Source organism: Paramormyrops kingsleyae, chromosome 4 (assembly GCF_048594095.1).
Source record: "Paramormyrops kingsleyae isolate MSU_618 chromosome 4, PKINGS_0.4, whole genome shotgun sequence".
Taxonomy (NCBI): Eukaryota; Metazoa; Chordata; class Actinopteri; order Osteoglossiformes; family Mormyridae; genus Paramormyrops; species Paramormyrops kingsleyae.
Genome location: NC_132800.1, coordinates 31,088,923 through 31,112,949, shown reverse-complemented (window position 1 = coordinate 31,112,949; position 24,027 = coordinate 31,088,923). Strand labels below are relative to the sequence as shown.

At 42.1% G+C, this 24,027-nt stretch overlaps 1 protein-coding gene across 1 annotated transcript; it reads left to right on the top strand.

Annotated features, from left to right (window-relative positions):
* The first annotated feature begins 1,551 nt into the window (after positions 1-1,551).
* On the top strand, positions 1,552-23,721 carry LOC111854557 (astrocytic phosphoprotein PEA-15-like). The gene is made up of 4 exons (XM_023832616.2): positions 1,552-1,993; positions 17,763-17,937; positions 18,350-18,505; positions 18,598-23,721. Exons 2-4 carry the CDS (start codon positions 17,766-17,768, stop codon positions 18,660-18,662), a joined length of 393 nt encoding a protein of 130 aa, XP_023688384.1. The 5' UTR covers positions 1,552-1,993; positions 17,763-17,765; the 3' UTR covers positions 18,663-23,721.
* Positions 23,722-24,027: the final 306 nt, after the last annotated feature.

Here is a 24,027-nt window from a genome sequence, read left to right as displayed (position 1 = left end):
GCTTGGGCTGTTACGATTGTGTCGGAATAACCGCCACAGTGAACTAGAGGACTTTCCAAGGTTCATAAATGTTTTTAAGACTTGGATTATATTTCCATTCACCACAGGTGGGCAGGCCGGGGAAGAATGCGTGACAGTGTGACAAACTGATTTTGGTCACTGTTAGTCTGCATTCCGCTTGATTAAGTAAACTACACACAGAAAATCAAAAATGTTCCCGTGTCCTGGTGATAAATATTACTTTGAGAAGGAAACTGTGTGCACTGAGGAGAGAGAAGATTAGAGAATCGCAATAACACAGAGAAAAATGGCCAGACAGACAGTAGCAATATTGTACATTATAAGGAATGGGACTGTTATTCACTGAATGTGATGATTACTAATGTGACATTTGCAGCTGTGCATCAGCTCTTGGTCCCTCTAATGAACAGCATGTCTGATTGAGTTTGCAGCCCCTGTAAATGCACATAACAGTACCAGTACATTGTATTGCAAGTATTTACCTCAATGGAAATTTATTACAGTGCATGCATTTCTATGGGAGTATGGTCGATATGTCTTTGTAATAAAATGCAATGTATTTGAGTTCATTTACTGTTACTCTGGGTGTAAAGTGAATGAGGTGTATTTAATACTTTGGCCATGATGGAAGCACTGTTGAAAAGTGTGGAGGACTAATTTGCTAGGAAATTGGTGGGTTAATGGATGCCTCAGTACTGACTCTTAGTTAATTAGCTCACTGTGAAGGCATTATATTGCAGGCACACAGAGGTCTAAGTGTATATGAGCACAGAAAAGCAGATGCAGATTTGCAAATTGAGACAGTGTGTGTCTGAGAGGGAGATGTTTATGAAAGAGAGGTCAGTATTATGCATTTCCTTTGTTTGTCTTTTCATCTGAATCATTCCCCTGAAATGGTTTCATTGAATAACCCAGACAGCGGAGCAACCGCAGGGGAAGATTGCTCATCAGACCATGATTAAAAAGCATGTTAACTCCCCATTCAGAGAATTTCCGCATTGCACGCTAGCATCAAACTCCTTATTTGATCGAATTCATCTGCCTAAAAAAGTGAGTAACAGATGAATTACTGTGAATAGCCTTTAAGCTATTTAGGTGAAAAGACGTCCTTGATCTTGGCAAACAGAAGTGGGGGGCGTTACGTTCTCTAGAGGGGAAAAGGACAACACCGAAAGTCAGGGGTTCAGGCATGATTTAATTTATTTCTGTTATTTAAAAAATATCCCACTCATTCACGTTTCTCATAAACACACGGTAAGGCATTATTTGTAAAAAAAAAAAAAAATAATAATAAAAAAAATAAACAGCTAAGATATATATATCAGGCCCCACCCAAATGTGTTTAAACTTTATCATTGTAAATTCCCAGTTTTAACAGAGAGCATCTCGCCGGAAAATGCATCGCCGTCCCCGTGTTTATAACCTCCCACGGAGAAAACCTTGAGCTGTTCACACTCCGTAATAGAAAATATGAAGGATCGGGGAAAGTGGATCGACCGTGAAAAAGGAAAAATAAAAAAGAGGAGGAGTTTACAAACCGGATAAAGAGCCGTGACATCAGCTTGGAGAAATGTATGTGCGGTGGGAAAGGAAGAATTACAGAGCCGTGTGACTCGGGAAGAGGAGCGGACGGCAGAGACGGGGAAGGCGTTTCCATTCCCAGCCCGGCGAGTCTGCACGTACGAGCGGGCGAATCGGGCCGATTGCCCGGCGCACAGAATAAACCTTATATCCAATTTACTGTCACTGATACGCGTTTCAGATCATTCAGAACGAACTGTTAATAATTTAGTAGCTCCAGCAACATATTTGTATTACTCGGGAAAAAGAAGAAGGGACTTTTACAAAAGGATAATTTTCAAATCCAAAAGAACGTGAGAAAAGGCTACAGACACCGGGATAAGGAAACGCCTTTTTGTTTTTCTTTTGCTGTTTAAGAGCATCACTGCGCGGCTGATTGATTCCATCCGGAGTAAGTTAATGTCTCAACAGTGTATCGTGCATCATCCACATTTCGGATTGTCTGTAACTGGCTTACTTAAACTAGTTGCAGACTTTATTTTTTAAAGAACTTAATAGCTCATGTGTCCTAAGTATTTATGTTTAAAAGGATGGTGGTTAAATTGCGTTACTTTTATGTATTTGCTAGGTTTTACGAAAATGTCCTCTATGGCGACATTTCTGAGTCAAGTCAATAGCTGTTTCTAGATTACATCTTCGTTCGTGTGCGCATCTAATTCATAAAGACATTAATAAATGAAGGAATCTACAGGTGGATATATGTGGTTTTATAAGGTGCGTCGGGAAAATATGATGGCGGCTGTATCTAAGAACCGCGCTTTAAATGCTTCATGACTGTAAAACTGTCAGCTGTCACAAAGTCAGACGAAGCAGGTTAACCTGGCTGCAGTATCGAGGCGCTGCTCAGAGTTTCGACGATGGTGCAACGGTGCTGTACTTTAAATCGCTTAGAAAGATACTTTATGAACCTACAATTGCGACTTCAGAAATTGTAAATTAAAAGAAAAACACAAATATAATGTTTAAAGTTTAAATTGCGCCCGAAAACACGTGCAGCAAAACATCAACCGGCCCATTAAATTTAAGTAGTTATATTTATTTATTTATTTTTGTGTAAAATGCAGGCTGTGGTTGTTCACTCTTTATCTGAGCCCTGATATAAACCCCACAATGCATTTTATACCCCCATTTCATCTGTGGTCATAATGGTTTTGTAATGGTTTGGCTGAAGGCCCCCCAACCCCTCCCTCGGCACCCAGCAGCCCCGGAGTCATTGCGGTGTCTGTTATTACCTCGCTTCTCAAAGGCGAGGAAATGTCATCATTTCTTTGTTCCGTGATGTATTAATTTCATATGATGCCATCCTGCTGAACCCTAGTGCATGCAGGTGTGCCATTCACTGTGACAGAATGAAATGAGATCAGTGCATGGTTGGTACCTGGTGAATCATCGGAGATATTTTTTAAGTTTAGTTTCAAACCTACTGTGGATCAAGGAAATGCTTCTTCTTTTTTTTTTTTAAAAAAAAGAAAGATTTCACTTGATGACACGGTGCCGTGTGACGAGCTGATGGCATAATATGACTGGCGTGACCTAACCTCTCATAAACATGAAGGACTTGCCGTGATGAATACTGGTTTTTAATGGGGTGGTCTGATGGAAGGTGTTAGACTCTGTTATTAACATGTTTTTCAGACCATATCCTGCAAACCAAAAAAACCTCTTTCAGATTCTCCATTCATGAATTTTGCTGTATTGGGACTGTTTTTCCTAAAATGTGCGAGGAGCTGATCTTTCAGTAAAAACACTGCAGTCAAGTGCAGACAGATAAGAGCTTATTTGCAGTGCATATGCACTGTGATGTGAAATGATGCATATTTGCAGTGCATATGCACTGTGATGTGAAATGATGCATTTTTGCAGTCATAAAATTTTGCTCAAATTGTCGTGCAGCTGGTTTCCAACACGGATTTTGTTAAAGATGTTGCTTGTTACCCCCACACTCAAAACTACGTACATGCATTGATTCTTTTTCTGATTTGAACCATCTCTAGTAACCATCTTGTGTAGTGGCTTTCATAAATGCACGTGAACATTAGCAGAGTGAAGTGTCATACTTGGTTTTCAGATAATTAATAACTGCCTGTAAATAATAATAATAATAATAAAAAAAACATTTCTAATACGATACAAAGAGATAATTATAATCAACTTAACTATGGTTAAATGAATGTGAATTACAGCAGTTATAGCACATTTAACAAGACAGAGCTGACTTGCCTAAATGACTTTGCTCCTAACTGGGCTGTTCTCCCTGTCATCATGACAGAATAGGCAGTATTTGAAGACTGTGTTTTAATTCCTGACCTTGATGACATGTTGATTTGTGAAGTTCCTGTAACCATGGCAATCCTGAGACCTTCAGCGTGACCTCCAAGCTTCATTCCAGTTAAGCATGTATTCATATTCTTACTGATTTTTTCATTTTTGAAAACAATAGCCATTACAACTATATAACAGCTTATATTATGGATAATTACACTAAAAGTATACATTTGAATTCTCATTGGTGACTAACCTAACGTATTGCATCCGAATAATGATAATTTATTGTGCGTTCTGTAATTTCAGAAATATATGACAAAAAGTCCCCGGTTGTTCATATGTAATCTTTCTCCATTTTTAGTGATGCGCAGATGGGGTGGTTTCTGGCCGATATCGATAGGTGATTATTTCGAAAACTGACAGCGATACCGATTATCTGGGAGGTTCTGCTTTAATAATAAGTTTCACTCCACGCAAATAAATCAATAAATAAATAAATTCCATTCCAAAAATATGAAGAGCATTTATTTTTGGTTAGAAAACATGAATTGTGGCATACAGCAACAGTCCCAGAGCACTATATTTTATAACTATATACATCTTATATATTTATAGCAGTGAAGGGCTGATCATCAAGTGTGATAAACTCTGTCATTTTCTGAGTAATATATTTTGATTTTGCATTGTCTGTGCTGAATTTTCCTTTACTATCAAACGCTCGTGTTACTGACGGAGTACCGTTATTCAACAATACTCCAGCCTTCTTTATTGGGACTGATTTATTTTCCAGAAGCGCTTCATACTCTGTCTTCATACTCTTAATACTCTTACTACTGTCTCGCCTTAAGGTGACCAATCACATTTGCTGTGATGAAATGTTTATTAGTAGAGCCTGCTCATGAAATTTTAGCAGTTAATGTTTGCAAAATGCATTTCTAGTGCTGTTTTCGGTAACGTTAAAATAATTCAGCACAGCAGACGTTTTTCTGATTTTAGTATGCGGGTGTGCCATGAAATATGGGTCACCATTATAAAGGTAATAACTGATGGTAAATATCGGCTCATTTTTAACCATTGGCTGATGGCTGTTGCTTTATCGGCCAGTACAATTGGTGCATCTCTACTCATTTTAAATACGGTTTCTGTTCTTCTCTTCCTAGTTAGTGTGTTACTACCATGAGTGTCAAATTGCTTAATAATGAAACATAAATATGTTCAAAGAGCACTGTTGCAAAGGCAGAGACTTCGGGCTGTTACTGAACGTAGAATGTTGATGCTTCTACCACTCATGTCGATTCCACTGTTTCTTCTCCCATTCCAGCTTCACTTTTTACATGTTCTGTGTGCAAGTTGAATATGTGTTGTGACAGTATGCATCCTTGTCTAACTCCTTTATTAATATTGTCCAGTGCAGAGATTCTTTATAAGGACATTGTGGTGCAATAAGACATGTGACCTCCTTCTGAAATTCCTTGGTTCTGTTGACTAGCCATGATGTGTCACAAATAATGTCTTGTTTCTTGGTCTTCCTTTGTCCAGCTTCTATGTCAGGCAGATCTTATGCTGTGTAATCTGCATTTATCGAAAGCTCGAAGTCTGTGACACGGGGAAATAATAAATGTCTTCCAGTCTGATTTTCGTTCATTCTGTAGGTCATTATGTTGCTTTCCAGATTTGTTTGGAAAAATAAATGATGCGTTCATCTGGCTGGAAGTGACCTAGTCCGAGTTCACTCGTGTCTACGATGTTGACTTGTTAATGGTCCATTTCCATCCTTCCCACGTCCAGCGTTCCGTGGCTCCTTCTTCCCGTGTTCCATATTCCAGTTGTGATCCTTTCTTTTCAGCTTCGGATTTTTCTTCCCCACATGTCAGCATCGGTAACACAGATGTTCAAAAGACTTTGATCGAGCTGCGTCACAAAGCCTGGCTGTATTCCAAAGAATCCTTAGCTCTTCCTCAGTGACATACTGGATGCTTCCAACCTCAGGATCCCAGCAGTCCATCATTATTTATTCTGGTGTTTCTTTTGGTACCGAAGTGCTTCACCACTGCCTTCTTCCAGGCAGTATGAAATTATGTCATTACAGTTGCGATCATTTTCCACCTACACAGTCATGTATTGCTGCTGCCCACTTGATAGTAAATGGTAGCTTTGGTGTAGAAACACGGCTTAATCCCATTTTCCTGACCTTACCCATGATCTTGAAACTCCAGGTAACGTAGCTGGTAGCTTCCCCGATGCACACAGGCCTCCTCGCCACAGCGGGGCGCCGTTCCATCCCTAGTTGCATGTGTCATGTCGCCATTCGCAGGTTCGTCACCTTCCTGTGTTTTCCTTTTGGTTTGTAAGCTTCAGTACAGGTGATAATTTTCTGTTTGTGTGAAAAGGAGAGAGTGAGAATGTGGGAAATGAGGCTTAAAAGCGACATTAAATCTAAAGTAAGATGATAAAAGAATAGGAGAGAGAGGATGTTGGGAAGTATTAGAAAAAGATTAATGATTTTGCAGTAGCTGCCCCTTCAAATACAGCTTAGGAAAGAAGAACCATGTCTTCAGGTAAAGCCGTAGGTGTTCAGTCTGCCTCTGATTCTGTGCATCTCTCAATCTGATGCTTCACAGCTCACTTGGTTACAGGCTGAGCATTGCAGATATAGTGAGAGCTTCTCAGAACCGCCTGTGTGTGGGTTTGCTGGTGTAGCTGTCATGCCGTGTGTTATTCTGGCATGCCGTCCTCACATGTTTCATTCATTAGCAACTTTCTCCTTATTTGTGTGTCTGTGGGGGGGCCGTGTCACATCCACCAGAATCCCTGCTTGCTCCGTGTGATGTGGTTGTGTTGCTGTTCTGTGCTTTGCACCGTTGTTGATCTGTGTTTTGTGGATTTGTTACTCCTGGAGAAATCCAGAGCTGGTTTAGTGCTGGGGAGGCCGTGCTCTGGGGGTGTGAAATCCCTCTAACTCATTTTAAACCAAGAGCTGTGCAGTTGTGCTGATGTGACTTCCTGGTTCTGGTGCTTGTATCACTTGGTCCTTGTCCTAGCAGAGCCAAGCTTTCCTCACTGTACCACGCCCATGATTATTCATCCTCACTGTTAGAACTGTTAGTCATCATTATTTTCATCAGTGTGGATTTTGCATTTTTGTTTGTCAATTGAAAGTTTGCTCTGCTGGAATCACTTAATAGTCACTAAATTACTTGATATTTATTATTTAAGTGCAATATAATCCCTATTCATAGAGCTCCTTTTCTCGCGTGCTTTTTATTTGAGTTCTCCTTATATTCTTTCAATAACTGCACTTCAGTACTGCTTCCAGCATTACTGCTGGGCTTGTTTTTGGACCCCTTGCTGCTGCAGCTTTAAAAGTGTTTCAGAATTTTGTGATTTTCTTTTCGCTTCCATGAGGCATGTTTGCTCCCGGCGGTTCCAGGCACTTCGCGTTCCTCTTCTTTGCCCTCCATGTCCAGGTCTGGCACTTTCTCTTTAGAAGAACCGAATCCCTTTATCCTTCTGGAGCTCGCACCATCGTCGAGGATGATGTTTTAATTTACTGTTATAAAGAATGAAGCCAGAGGTGGAGAGGATGGAGAGGACTGGACGCCGGTTCAGCCCGGTTTCAATACACGTCCCTGAGGGTAGAAATGGATTTTCTTTTTTTTGCAGGCAATTTCCTGTCTGCGTTTACTGCTCGTGCTCATCACATTGTGTTTATTGTGTTTACTTCCAGCCTTTCTGGTATTGGTTTATGGAAACTATAAAAATGATCCTCTGCCTCAGATCAATTAGATTTGGAGGTAGTACAATGAAATGTTTGTTCATCCATCTTTTAGTTGCTTGTCCCAATAGCAGCATAGGGCGGGTACTGGATGGATGCTGGTCTATCACAGGGCTCATACACAGGCTATGGGCAGTTCCGAGGAATTTGGACTATGTGCCTGTTTTTGCACTGGGTGCAAACCCTCAGCCCTGAAGTTGTGAAGCCAGTGAAGCACTGCTTCACTAACCAGTGAAGCACTGCTTCAAAGTTTCAAAAAAAAAATGTGTGCATGCTGTGTTTATTCAGTGGAAAATGTCTCCCTCGGCTTGTTGCCCACAAACACCTTGGTTGTTGAGGCCTTAATTGTTTCCATTTTGCAAAATCAATTAGTTATTGCAGAAACGCGCTCTCTGGCTCAGACACAAGAGCGTGTTTTGTAATTGGCTTGGTTACTGTGGGAATAGCTAATATTCTGTGTTTCTGTAGTGGGGTGAGTTAGTTGCTGTACTCCCTGTCTCTCTTTAATGGTATTTCAGTCCGTTTTGAATGTACTGTGCCGTCATTATGTCAGAGGGATGACTGGTGTTTACAGGCTTGATATTAAAACATTTTACATTTGAGGGCCCTTTAAATGAATAATAGTTGACTTCTGGCTGTGTTTTTCTAACCATGGTTACGCTTTATTATTTTATTGTTATTATTAATATTTGAATATTTAGTAAGGTGTGTGTTTGTTGGCATTTACACGAGCATGTATTAGGATACTTTTGATTTGTATAAAATTTGTAAAATAAATTGTGCTCAGTGGAATTTATGCCGCTTTGTGTCATTCTTAGATCTTAGATCTAGTAGATAAACAGGTTCATTCTCTCCAAATACAAATGAGTGAGCTGTAGTTCTGCCGATCAAAGTGTGCCGTGGTCCATCCATCTGGCTGACGGGACTGAGGTTTTACGGCTGAATGAGAGTGAAGGTCCTGTCACCCCTGGCAGTCGGTGCCGTTGGCTGTAGCTCGGAGCAGCACGGTTAGGGCAGGGTGTGTTCATCACTGACAGTCTGACACTGGCTGTACTGAATGTTTGTTCCGCTGCTGGTCTGTCAGCAGCTGTGCATTAACCACCTGATGGTGATCATGACCATCCCAGGTAAAATAAGTCTTATGTGCACATTTAATATGGGCCCTCCCTGAAATTAATATATTAATCCTCCCCATTCTGTCATCTTAGTTACAAGAGACAATCATGAAGTAAAAATGTTTCCCAAAAAGTAGCAGTGGGATGATTTTTGGATTAAGTAGGAATTATTTGGTGTTTCACTGAGTGTTTTTTTTTTTTGGGATTTGAACCAACGACCTCCCAATCACAGGCTCAGCTTCCAAACCTGCTGAGTCACACGCCGCCCCCACATGCACTCATGCACTGTTCTTACTTTGTGCTGTGCTTTGTGCTTAGAGCCCAGTGCGGGCACTCAGCCGAACCCCTTCCCGGGTGACGGGTGAATCGGGGGGCTACGAGTCCCTAATGGACCCCCGTCACCTACCCTCTGCAGTGAATAGACAGTTGCCGCCCCAGCACTGCGGCATCCATATGGCTCTTCTGTGCGTTGTTCCTCTGCAACAGTAGTGTCACAAGCCGCGTTTTTTTGTGTTCCATCCCCCGAGACGCATCCGTTCCCTGGCCGCGCTCAGTAGTGCCTGGCACGGCCGAGGGTGAGAGGTGCCCCCTTCATCAGACACTCCCCTCCGGCTCCTCTTCCTGTCTCTCTATCCCAAACTTGTTCTTCATCTTCCATTAGGGCTGTGGGGGCGACATCTCAGCAGACGCAGTTACCTCCTAACGAATACCTCCCTCTGAGTGCCATATACATACAATCTGTCTGCATTCAGACGTCTTACTCAATGAATTTTACAGTCATAGCCAAAGTTAACCTTCACTGTGTATTCGTGGCGATGTAATGCACCTCTTTCCTTCCTGTCCTTCCAGTCGCCTTTTCCCATTTTTTGCGACGATAGCATGTCATCAGTCTGCAGTTCATGCGATGTGGGTCCAGTAGATAGCAGTGCATTGTGGGTTGGTTTTAATTAATGTGTTGTATATTCCAGATAGTTTTAACCTGCATTGGAATCTTTCAGGTTGCCTGAGGCTGAGCTGGTTAGAAGACTGGTTATCAGAGCTTGCTAATTTATTTTGCTTATCCATATAATAATGATTTAATTAAGGTGTTTTGCCTTATTTCAGATCTTTTGTCCTGTGTTCTTCACTGCAGTCACCTTAATGAGAGTAGAGTTGCACATTCTAATCTCATTGGTCACACACTGAGCAAAATTTCTCACGCATCACATGACATTAGGCAGGGAAAGATTAAATGGGACGTATAGATGGGAGCTGGTGTACGGCGTAGAAGGGGGCTCTTTTGTGATGTAAATACGGAGTTCCCATGGAGAGGACTAGGTAGGTTTCATTGGTATGGTAGCTTTTTGTGAGTTGGGTTTATGAGAGAAGGCGAGATCATTCGGTGTGGGCTGTGAACGTGGTTTCAGTATGTTTCTGCCTGGAAAAACCCAATCTCCTGAAAAACCCAATATCAAGGAGACATTACAAAGTAGTAGTTATGGGTGCATAAAGTAAAAGAAAAAAAAAAAGGAATTTTTGTGAATATTTCATGAGGAAAATGCACCGAAAGCATCCTTTTGTAAGTGTAATAGGATGTTCCCTTCAATCCTTAATAAAGCACAAGTTGCTAATAGCTCTGTTGTTCAGTTGAAGGTAAACCTGCCAAGTACAACAATGAAGATTCAAACACCCTCAAAACGGCTTTAAAGGAATACTAAATAAGACATTAAGGAGACGTGGTGGAGAAAAATGGCTGTAATCATCCCACTAAACCAGATGCATATCTAGTCCTTCGCCTGTTCGTTACTCATTACCCAGTGCTTATACTTCGTTTCACTTTGAGGGGACACAAGTAACTTAGTAACTCATTTACTACTCAAGTACAAATCACAAACAAACCTAATAACTGTGAAATACATGAAGCGTTACGACTGATTAATGATGCTTGAACATGAGATCGGTAGGTAACGAATACTTGGTTTCTGGTTAATGCATTAAGTAAGAATGTACTGCAACATTATTTGTGCCCCTTCAAGTAAACTGTTACACTTCTTTTCTTCATTGTTTTCCTTGTATATCACTTCTCGGCCTCCTATGCTTGTTTTCTCGATTGGCTTTATTTCAGTGTCTCATTTGCCCTCTTTTCCATTCTCCATCCTTTTCTTCTTTACTTCTTCTTACCATCCATCTCCTCTATTTCATAGACTCCCCTGACCCAGATACCTCTAAGGGAATTTGTCAGTAAGGGATGTTGCAAGCCCCTGCATATTCTCCCTCTCACACTCACTCACAGAGGCAGATTTAGGCTGTGTCTGTGCCCTGTAATTGCTGTGAGCTCTTTCTCTGTGTCTGTGCCCTGCAATTGCTGTGAGCTCTTTCTCTGTGTCTGTGATGCACGCCCAGCCCAGCCTCCTGGTGCGCAGCACGGCTTGGCCAGCAGGTGGCCATGTGAGCGTAGGGAGTCGGCCAGATACTGGGAGTCGGGGGAATGGTGACTCGGCAGCTGCTCTGCATGTGGGCCAGAGCCATGGACCGAAGCGGCTGAAAGCGTCCCATTGTCTGTCCTTAGCAGGGGGCTACGGTGGAAGCTCAGTCTGTACACCTACACAGCCCCCTCTCCACACACACACACACAGACACACACACACATACACACACACATACACACACACAGACACACACACAGATACAGACACAGACACACATACAGACACATACAGACACATACAGACACATACACACACAGACACACACACAGACACACACAGATACAGACACAGACACACATACAGACACACACAGACACACACACACACACAGACACACAGACACACACACACACTCACACACTCACACACATACACACTCACACACTCACACACTCACACACATACACACTCACACACCCCTTCCTTGCCTGTCCTGCCTCACTCGCTACAGAAGTCCAGCCTCCGACATACCAGCTGCTGTGTCTGAGTGTGGACACAGTGCCGTCTGAGGATGAAATCTGTACCGCACTAAAAGTCCTGGAATGTCGCTGGACGGCGGCGCAGCCCGGTTCTCCCTGCCAAAGTGGAACGGCGCGGCCTCCCTCTGTACCCACGAGCTCGGCGTAAACAGAACGCCGCTTGTGTGTCCTGCGGCGCTCTAAATGGGGTCGTCTGATGGGCCGTCTGACAGGGTGTTGGCTCCGAGCGCTGCATTCTGAAAGAGAGAGTGTTTAACCCCAAGGCACCCCCCCCCCCCATTAAACAAAGGGCACTTTGCGATGAGCTGAGCGTGAAATGGTGAATACGAGAATATGAAAGAGGTAGGATACGGGAGCGATAGTAAGTGAACCCAATGGGGAGATGGTGTAATTTCGTGAGGGAAGAGAAAATAACAGGAAATAAGCAGAGAGAACGTTCTCCTGGTCATGGAGAGAGTCATGTGTCTCACTTAGGGGGTTTGCTGTCCTTATAGGAGGTTCAGCCACTGCTCTCCTCTGCCCCAGAGTCTCTTTCCCTGAATAGATGATGTTTTCCGTGATAGATTCTGGGTAGGAGCAGTTGATTTTCCGTGGTTCATCGCTGTTCTGGCGTCACAGTGGTTCCGTGTCGATCAGAGCAGGCTGTTCTCTCACACGCAGAGGCAGCGATACCTGAAAATGGCTTCCGCATAAAAGCAAAGCGCAGCAGCTAAGGGGCACTATGAAGGATTAGTAAAGCCAAAGGCATACCTCTAGGGAACACGCACCCTCTCCCAGTAACCGCACACCCTCGAACTGGTCACTTTCAAAGCGTAATGCCCATGTGTGCGGCTTGAGGTGGGGCCGTACCCCCCAGGTGGCGTTAATTCGTTATCTCTGGCAGACTTTCTAAAACCCATTTTAAAATTGGTTTTGCATTTCAAAGTGTCAATAGGCTCTTAAAGAAAATTGCTTAACTTCAGCAATTATTCTTCTTTTTTCCCGAAGGCCAAGTGTTTCTGTACAAAATATCACACTAATGAAGAATGGCAGTCATAGACAAAGCTGTAAAACCAAGCAAATCAACTGTTGCTTCCAGCAATTAAACCCAGTTTCAGCCTATTATTTTTAGCTGAGTCGATTCTGTGGTTCTTGGAAATGTGGTCAAGGGATTTGAAGGGAATGGTGACGGTAAGAGTGTTTTTAGAATAAATCAGTGCTGTATTTTGAGGTTCCTTGGCTGAGGGGGGGGGGGGGGAGTCGCTTTAAAGGCCCTTCCTTTAACGAATGCCTGCAGTGAATGGCTGAAGCGACATAAAACCTCTGTGTGCTCCACCATGTGCAGAGCTGATTGGGTGATGAGCTGATTGGGTGATGTCATAGTGAGAGTTGAGCAGCAAGTCTGCCCTGTACTTACGGTGCGACGGCATGGTCTCTTCAGCAGACTCAAAAAGCCTTGTTGTGAGGAGTGTGACAAGGGCACTTGCAGGGATGTTGTGTGGAGGGAGATGGAGCCTGTTTTTGTTCTACTGATCTAACAAAGCTTAATGACTGCATCAGACCTCTTTGCATCTTAATGCATTCTCAGTATAGATCTTATACAGAGGAACTTACCTTCAAATGCTCATTCATAATAGCATAAGGAGCGTGATTATTGTTTGTTTTTTATTTACTGCTTTGTTCACAGAAGTGGTAACTTTTGTTACGTAATGATGTTCTTCAGGAGATCTTGAGACATTTTACAGTACATCGCTAGCTCACCATCCACCCCCGACGTTTGCCACCCACGTAAGTGATGTGTTGTGCCAGAACGCCATGCATCAGTTGCTGGGGCCACGGCCTGGATTTTAATTAGTCCACAAGGCTCAGAAAGGGTGAGATTGAAAGACAGACGGCCAGTTGGGGAGCCGGCCTGGGACATGAGGCTGGCACCCCCCCCCCCCCGGTATCGATTCCCGCTGCGAGTACAGCGAATCGGCCCCCGAAAGTGAGAAATGTCACGGAGAGATGCTTCTCCTAAAGCACGTTGTCTGAATCATCACCTTCTGACCTTCGTGCTTCGATGAAAAAGGAGTTAGAAAGCAAGTCGCTTCCTCCGTTCTCTGGTCCTGGGGTGGAGCGTGACGTCTGACATCTGTATGGGAAAGAAGCAAGCGTGGTTGCGCCCCCCCCCTCCCCCCCCCCGTCGTCACATCTGTGCGTTAATAGCGGAGATAGGAAGCCAAGCGGAGGGGGCGTAGGGAAACGGCAGATGTTTCCTGCCAGACCTGTGATTTTGATTGTCCTTCTTGTAAACAGCTTTGATGTCCCAGCCTGGCGAGGCTGCTACTGGTATATATACAGTTTCTCATATGTTCTGCATGGCTAATGCATTTCAATGGTGCTCTTTTGTCGATGACTGTTATTTAATACAGCAGCTTCCAAGTCACACAGCAAAACAGGCTTCGGTCATTAGTCACAGGAGGAGCTTATCAATCTGATAGTGTTTATCTGCTTGTCAACAAGCTAGACTCTGTTTGTACTGTGTTTTTTTTTTTTCCATTTCACTGTCAGGTGCTCATGTCACAGCTTTTGTTTGGTGTGATTATTTCAAAATGGAAAATAATGACGCTCAATAAACAGTGTTATTGGGGTGAATAAGATTTTCCTGAATTCATTGACTCCCTATTTTTCGACTCCTCTCTCGTCAATGGTCTAAAACGTGCAAATTAAACTGTCATTCTGGACTGTGCAAGGCTGTTCCTGGTCCATTGGTAGGTTTAGGTTTGGTCTGGTCTGCTGTGGTAGCTGGTTGGAGTCAGGTCAGGTCCTGAACCCAGGTTTTGGTTTATATCTGGTGTTGGGTCAAGCCTTTACCAGGAATGAAGCAAGTTCCATATATTCATTTGTCTTGGTTTTTTCTGAAGACCTGCCCCCCAAACCCTAACCTTTGGTGTTTCACTTACAGCTTCTCATTTGCATATTACCCCCCAACCCTATGGCCCAATGTTAGTTTTTTTTTTTTTTTTTTGGATGGGGGAGCTGCTTTCCGTTGCTAGGCAACTGTGTTCTGTTTGAAAAGCAAAACTGGTTTCCATGACAACATCAGCTATGTGTTAAGACTGGATGGCAGGCTGGTGAGCGGGGTGTGTGGCATGGGTAATGGGGGGCGGGGGGGGGGGGGGGTCACTAGGAGCATGGCTCTTTCTAGGTCCTCTTTGTCTCTGAACGCGGGGTAGCTGACAGACTCAGGAAAGCGAGATCTGAAAGTCTCCTCTCCCTCCCTCTGAAAGCAAACGTCTGCTTGCACCTGTGCAGCCCCACACACGCCGTCTCTCAACAGCCAGTCCAGTTGTTGTTTCCATTCTGGCAAGTCTGATGAGGGCAGGTGTGACAAAGTAAAAGATGAACGATAAAGTGCAATAAATGGCAAATTTGTATCGCACCCATTATTGAACGGCAAAGGACATAATAATGGAAGACAAAACATGCTCAAGACAAGTGATATGGGGGCCGCTTCCTGGAAACGGAGTGGAGAACCAAGTGTAATTTTTGACTGACGTTTGACGGAGAAATGGGGCTTTAATAAAAATTTGACACCAGCATGCAGTGGCTTCTGCAAACAACCAGTTTACTGCTAGCATTTTGCTTCCTCATCAGGGCATATAATAAAGATTTAATTAAGATAAACATAAAAGTGACTCATTATGGTGTTGGTTCCCCTGTAGTCCCATGGCATGCCTTCTGCTGTGCCTTCTGTTCAATCCAACATGGCTCTCGTCACTGCGTGCTCAGTGCAGTGTGGGTGTGTAACGGAGTAAGACTGTGCAGCCTTATTGCCGCATTTGTCAATGTGTGTGGGCATCTGTGGGGGTGTGTATGTATATTGTATGCTTGTACAAGACAGAGTGAAGACTTTCCTCTCTGTTTGTTAATGTATTAATGCTGGATTAGTTGCTGTGAAGTTTATTGCATTTTCTGTACCTATTCATCAGAAGAAGGTAGTTCTGGAATAATTTCTTGCAATGTGGCATCTCTGTTTGTGGCTTTGAGAGCTGGTGCATAGCGGTTTTAAAGGAAAACAGCGACTATCTATAATGAATCAAGAATGTGACTATGGATATAGTTTTTTTAATTGATTTTTATTATTATTATTATTTTTTTATAGTTGCAGTGAGGTGTTGGGGGCTGTCTTTGTATTGTCAAAATGTGGTTTAACCCAAGCTCCCAGGAATTGTCCTTCTGTAGTTGTCCACTAGAGGGCGGATGAGAGGGGATCGCTTCGGCGTCGCAGGCCGCGAAAGTTCCGGAACTGATAAAGAATGAGCGGTGCAAGCCGCAGCGTATGTCCTGTCTCTTCTCTTTGTGTGGTCCGTTCGGTTGGGCCGAGTCACTGGTTTTTCTGACTCCCTACACCTATCCAAGTCACCGTGGAGAGTGTGAGGCATGGCTGCTGGATTTCGGGAGCTCGTGTGATAGCGGAGAGAGAGGGCTGTGATGTGTTTTTAGAGACAGGGTGGGCGTCACCGGGCTGTTAGATGGATGAGGAGAGCTGGACCCGGTGCTTTTGGGGGGGCACTTTCGCATATCAGGCACTCCAGAACGCTGTATATCACGGTCAGAGCAAAAACACACACACACGAACACACGCAAAGGTGACTTAGACAAATACTGGGAAAACAAACAGGATGGGAGGGAGAAACAAAGGGGAAGAAATGAAACGAGCTGAAAGGTACTGAAAACAAAGCAGAGGAATTACCAACCACTCTGCTTTGTGTGGAGGATAACATGCTTGCTTGAAAATTTGCATTTTGCCTTAAAATATGCACGCATAGTGCTACTCGTTGTACGTTTGTTTCACGTAGTGACACTGAAATAAACTGCCAAATGAATGTGCTAAAGCTAACTTTGAATCATTTAAATATGATGCAGAATGTTCTCTAAGCAAAGTGAAATTATATTACAGAGCCAATATGTGGGGTCATAAAACAAATTGAATTAGTTCATGGTTCTCAACTGAGTAGGAAGCTAAAGCGAATTTTAACAGCGATAAAGTCCCTCTGTTGCTATTGTAAAGGAAGCCCCCTCACTCTGTTCTTTTGGTGCTCCGCGTTCGTGACTGTGGTGAAAAGCGCGTTAACTCAGTCCGGGTGTTTTTATTGTCCTGGCATGAACACATTGAATGCATGTGCAGATGATTCAGTCATTTCAGTTTCCAGCCAATGACGCGTCATCATCAGTCTTTCAAAATCTGTTACTGGCAAACAAAAGGATCATTATAAATAAATCCAGTTTGATCCAGCTTGTCACATTTTACACGGTAGTTGTCACTGGATGCAATTTCAGTGATTTCCATTTATGGAAGTTTTCCTAGAACGCAAAATGCCAGTTTTAAGGGAAAATGTAACTTTATTCTGTGAACCTTTCAAAAGGCTTTGAGTTGCCTTAAATAATTGCTTTTGAAACACTGCCAGTAAAACTGCAAATGCTTGGATGAGTAATTATGATTTCATGATGCAGGTGTTGGATCATATCAGCTTTCTCTACACACACATATTTTAGACCAGGGGTGGCTGATCTTATCCGCAAAGGGCCGGTGTGTATGCAGGTTTTTGGGATAACCTGTAGGTCAGCTGTTCAAACCCAGGTGTGAGGACTCTTCAGCCAATCAGTCCTCTAATTAGTAATCTAATTAGGGAGTTGCAGCGAAAATCTGCATACACACCGACCCTTTGCGGATAAGATTGGCCACCCCTGCTGTAGACAGTCACTTGGTCTTTTTCATGATCTATTAGCTTAGGGACCAAATGATCCTGATTGGCCTCAGATCATCTTAATTTGCATTTGCCATGGTTTCTCAGATGCTACTTAACAGCATTAGGTTGATTTTGATAAAACAGTTTGCTAAGTTTCCGTAACAACTCTTGTGTTTGAATATGGAAACTAAGATGTATTTTTTTTAATTTTATAGTAATGTTTAATGGAACTGGTGTTATTTAGCATATAAAGAAGGAAAATGGTATAAATTCACTGTTTATGTCCGAACATCTGTAAACCTGCTGGTGTTGACAGAACACTGTTGTATGCCCCCTGTTTACAGGACATGTCGGAGTACAGTGTTCTGCTTAGTGACCTGTCTGAGAACATCACCAATGAAGACCTGGACCAGCTTAAGTCTGCTTGTAAGGAGGACATTCCAGAGGAGCAGAGCAATGCTATCACCTCCTCCAAGGAGTGGTTCCACTACCTGGAGAAGAATGACAAGCTTTCCCAAGGTGAGAGACACCGAGCCCAAACACACACGACCACCAGGCAGATGAAATAGACCAATATGTGTCTTGGATGGGATGTTAGCCAAACATAGGGATTAGCGTGGAACGTGGTGAGAACGTGCAGAATCCACGCAGAGATTGTTGGTCTCTGGATTAATATAATTCTTCCATCTTCTCCTATCATCTAGACACTTATCCTGTCCAGGGGGTACCTAAAAACTGTAAAGCAATTAAGTTTATATTCTGATTTTATGCTTGAAAAGAAGGCACTATTGACCTGATTTTCTTGCCGTTGCTTGTCCCATTGTGCTCATTTCGGGTCTGTAGTAGTAATGATCAGTACAGGAAAACAAGGCCGCAGTATTGGCTGAAGGTAAACGCCCTTCTTTGCCTCTCCCATGCTGCGATTCTGTAGATAACCTCTGTTACATCGAGCACATCTTCGAGATCTCACGGCGCCCCGACCTGCTGACACGCGTCATCGAGTACCGCACCACAGTGCTGAAGATTTCCGAAGATGACGAGATCGACACCAAGCTGACGCGGATCCCCTCTGCCAAGAAGTACAAGGGTGCGCTTTTATTACTCACTTTCTGTATTCCTGGTTCACTCCACTGCGGCATATATTTAAGGAACGGCTGATCTGTTGGTGTTTCTTTCTAGATATCATTCGCCAGCCATCAGAAGATGAGATCATCAAGCTGGCTCCACCCCCCAAGAAAGCATGAGGTCACCGCCCCTGACCTATCAAATGTGATGCAGTCGTCAGTGCTCCCCGTATAGCTCAGCAACCCGGTCGCACCAGTCTACCCTCCTACCCAATGAAATACAATATGGACTCTCCCACCAACCAATCACAGAGCAGGCAGGCCTCTGTTTTCCACATCTGTGAGAACAGAGAGGATTCCAGATGCATGAGGAACGGGAAGGAACATGGTGACGGATGATGCGTCAGAGCTTGTGTCATCTTTGAAATGTTTGAAAATAGTATTTCAACTCCCAAATCTACCTTCTGGTAGCAAAAGTTTGCCAAACTATACATTTGTTTATGACATCTGTGATGCTTTCATTTAGGTCAGATTTTCCATCTGTTCCATTTGAAAAATGAGGGTTTGTTTAGGACAGTATTAATAACTTTGGGAAAAGTTAAAGTTCAATATATGATAGTATTAAATAGAGATTTAGGTGAAAATATATCAAAATATTGATATCCCTTTAAAAATATTTTTGAATTGTATATCAAAGACCTATAATGTTTTTACAAATTTATTTCTTTTTGTCTTCACAATGAAAGCTGGAAGATTGACTGATGCTTCTGTGTTTAGTAGTTAAAATATTTCCCTTATATATGACCTCTTTGCCAAGTCTTGGTAGTCTGTTGCAGTGCTATACAAAATAATATAGTGGTTTTCATAGAGATTGTGGGGTGGTAGAATGTACTGCTAAGAATTTGTACCAAAAACAAAAGGAAACGTGTTTTCTGTCAGACAGGACTATATTTTTTCCAGGGAGAAATGGTCCTGCATGTTTAACTGGGTTGTAATACAGGCTGTTGTCCATTTTCTTAGACACATTTACACCTGATTAATTTTAAACTGTATGAAAATATAATACATGTATTTTTAATATAGGTTGGCAAAATTAGTTGCAGTGCCTAGGCTGATCGATATAACATTTCAGTTGTAAAATTTGTGCAAGAATATTGCCTCACTCTGAAGCATGAAGCAGTAAAATGCTTTACTTATAACACCTCGTGGAAATCTCCAGAGAGGTTGTGCTTTTTTTCTTGATCGCTCACTGAAATAATGAAAGGAAATGGCGCCCTCTGGTGGATTTTTCAGGCTTGTTTTTCACTGTGTTGACGTAGAACTGTTTGTATCGTGCACCCCCACCTGTTTTAACCAGGCTCTGCAATTCAAGGCAATATCCTTGATATTCTTTGCTTATAGGACCAAGCCCATGATATTCTTTGCTTATAGGACCAAGATCTTTTTTTTCATGTTAATTCCAATGTATGCTTGGGCATTTTTTTTATTCTGTGTAATTTTGGAATATTTTTTGTTTCTAGCAAGCATAATGTGAAAAAATAGTTGCTTGAACATAGTGGTGGACTGAAATATTCTATGCAAATGCCTTAGAGAAACTGAACCAATGGACTTCATCGATTCAAATGGAAAATATAGTTTCTAATTGGTTTTTATTACCGGCGCATTTAATTGAGCCTTTGCTTGTTATTCTGGTGTTGCTCTTGTTTGCCGGGTCATTGCCAGCCCATTTAATCAAACACAACACTTGAATTGCAGCTCTTGCTCTTTCATTACATTTCTGCTCTCCCATCTATCAACGGGCTGTTTCGTGCAGGTATATACTGTCTGTCACTGCCCGCTACAGTCACTAGTGAGGGCGGAACACGGAGCGTTGATGGTTTCTGTGGAGGAAGGAAGGCTGCATGTCTGGAAGGTGTCTATGAATGTAGGGCACAGCTACTGGTGCTTGTGAGGGATGGAGATTGGATGGTTTGGATGGATTCAAGAAAAATGTGCTTTTTGGATACATTTGGAGTAGATAATTGCGATGCTTCATTAGCTTTTGCAGGTTTCTGAGTTTTAACAAAATCAGTGACCATCCACATGACATCTGAATCCCTTTAGTATTTAATCAGTAATTCAAATACAAATATCTCCGAGCAGAGGCTGAACTTCCCAAACATTGGCACCACCCAGTTGGCTCGTCTCAGTAAAAATCTCTGTAAAACAATAGTAATAGTTTAAGAAAAGGTGTGTGATTTTGGAGGAATCAATATGTCTACACAATCGAGAGAACTGGATGGTGCGGTGATGTTGGCTTGTGTTGGGAGGTGGTGTGTGAGGAAGGTGTGGATTGGACTGGAAACGGCAACAGTGACGGAGTAGTGAGATATTCCTAGGACAGTCGGACCAGCGTGTGAGTGGACATTAAGAGTTGCTGGCATGGAAAACTTCATTTGTAAATATGATTAGACGCTTTAAAAGCTGACAGATGTGGTGGTAGAGGGTTCTAAGGCAGTATTACAGCACGGAGAACTCGGATCTTTGAGCAGCAGTACCAGAACGCCTAAATGATTGTGTTTGTGGTGAGCAGGGGCCAAATCAGCCTGCGGTCTGAAGTGTTAGTGCTGCTGTTAGACGTCTTGGGAATGTTATTCCTGGCCAAAAATCCTTACTGTGACAGTGTGTGTTAGTGGTGTGTGACTGCCTGAAGGAAGGGCTGGTGCACACTGGTACTATCGCAGTAAGGCTGCAGTAGAACTGCACACATATTTTAGAACTGTATTCATTTAGTTTAACTTGTAACCTAAATCAAACTGTATAGTACTGGATTATTTGAAATTAAAATTCTGTTTACAGGACAGTACGGTATGAAGCAGACCCAATATTACCAGCTGCTGTTTAAAGTTAATGAATGAGGCATGGTGGTCATTTGCCAGACCACAGTGTTTAAACCACGGCATTAGATTAGATTACTAACAATTTTAGAAGGAAATCTGGAGTCTGCCACTGACAATACATCATATGATCAGAGAGAGATACATTGTTTAGATAACAGTTAAAGCCATTAGAAAATGTGGAGTGTGATGTCACACAATGTCTGTGATGATAAATGAAAGGACATTCTATTCTAAACTGTTACTACAAATGCTAAAGGAATTAATTCAAAAGTTGCTTGAATGATTAAAACTTTATTCCTTAGATTTTACCCCCATGTCAAAATTTTACAGTTCATGTGATTTGTATTTTCTGTCCTTAAGTTATATAGTGTACATATTGTGACTCTATTTTAATATTTGACTATTATTTATTAAATTTAAATATTTAATCTCATAATTTCATACATGGTGGAAACAATTGATTGGGATGAACTTGCTTGTTAGGAAACATTCCTTTTCAAGAAATTATTTCATGTAGAACCAAGTCTTTTTGTTGCTCTTGTTGTTGTTGATATTGTTGCAAATAACTACTGAAGTCAAATGATTTAATATGTTCTGTTGTGGAAATTAAATGGTTTTTTTTTGCTGTATGTATTTCAGTTGTGGGTTTAAGGATGTTTACATTTAAATGGTAAAGCAATGAGACCATTAGTGACTCAATAGGTTTATTCACATTGCTGTGCTGTATTTTCTATACATGAAACTCAACATTCGTATGTGTATGATTTCCAGAATACTCAGCTTTGCCTGGAGAATTCGCCCAGATCTCCTTGTGAGTTTCGAAGTTGACCTGGGGTATTAGAAATGAGCACTGAAATCATTCCCAATCCAACTGGAAAATGAGCAGACAACATAGCACATACATATATACATATATTTATATATATACATATATTTATTTTTTCTGCGAAAGCTATATACAACATGGATTGTTATTGCTTTAATACATACTAATGTTTCTCTACAAAATTATGATTTTGCAGGTACCCGCCTGTGTACCACTGCATAGCTGTGTAATGGCGTGAACTTATCGATCAAAGAAACAAATTAAATACTAGCATCTTGGGGCCATGATCAATGCATGGCCATAGCATGATATCTGATGTCAAATCTGCAAGGTGGCAAGTGCTCACATTTGTAAACCACACTGACATTATTACTGTAGTGCATTACTGTTTTCAGTTATGTAACTGAAGTGCAGATTGAATTGAGAGCACATGTTACGAAGGATTTATCTTGATCAGGGAACAGTATGTAAGAACTTCTCCAATCTAATCTTTGCTAACACATCTCTCTTAAGTTCTGCCTTTATCTGCTTGAGATTTGAAGGTTGAATAAAGAGCCGATGTTTGTATGAAACATTTTGCCATGTGCAGTAACAAGCTTCGCAACTTTGAAGAAGAAAAATGAAACTAATCCACACTGTAATGAAAGTAACAGTACGAGTTTATTTGTGGAATTGATATTCCCTGGACAGCGCGGTGTGAGGTGCTGGCTTTAAACTTGGGTTTTATCTGTTCGATATCAAACATGGAGCTATTTGCTGTGGTTCCCGAACTCTGAACTGGAAAAGTGCAACATTAGATTCCTGTTGTTTTTTTTTTTGCAGTGGCACCTCAATAGTATCGAGTTCAGCTTGAGAGATGCAGACTTGAGTTTGGGGCCCAGTTGCCACCCCACCATTGTGTATTGCAGTATACGGCGGACATTCGATTGGCAGACCTGTCGGTGCTCAGCTGCGGACAGCAGAGATTTCTCTTAACTATATTTTTCTAGATTACATGCAGGTGAAAAGAAATGCACTTTCTCTTGGGATGATTTCTGTGGTTAGAAGCATGACCTGTAAACAGAAAGTTAGAAATACAGAAATGGCAGGAAAATGTGTGAAACCCCTTGAAAAATATCAGACTGAATCTGACGGCTAAACGTCAGATCTCGTTAATGGACAAACAGTTCCAAGGTCATTGCTGCCGTTTTCCAAGAATAATAACGGATCAGTCTGGTTTTCTATTTGAGGTTAAGAAACTAGTCAGTCCCATCGTCACGGGTTTGTCACTGGGCTGCAGTGGAGTGACATTTTAAGTCTTTGATGCAGTGACTGTTAAAAATGTTTAAGAAAAAAAAACATGATTATCCATTTACTGGTTGTTATTGCAGTGTATGCTGTTTTATTATTATTTTGATGTGACAGCATTGAAGAGTAAATGATATATTGAGTGTATTTAAGGTGTGGCTTTTATCTATTCATTGAATTATTTTAAAAGGCCTTTTTGTCATTGTGCTAAAATAAATATTAAAAAAATATTTGCTAACCTAATAAACAGTGCTTTTTAATGTTTATTTTAAATATTAATTTTATCTTAAAACTGACGGCGGTATATAAAGCTTTAGTGTGTCTCAATATGGGAGAAACATTAGAGAGAAATGCGGACACCGCCGGTGGGTCCCTGTAGGGGGCGCAGTGGCGCTCTGGTTAATGGTTATGAAGACTCAGACTGATGCTTCTATAGCAGGGATCTCCAACTCCGGTCCTGGAGAGCTACTATCCAGTAGGTTTTCTGTCCCACTTGGCTTCTGATGAGCCACACCTGCTCCTGGTATTTACCTGAGAACAAGTGTGGCTCATC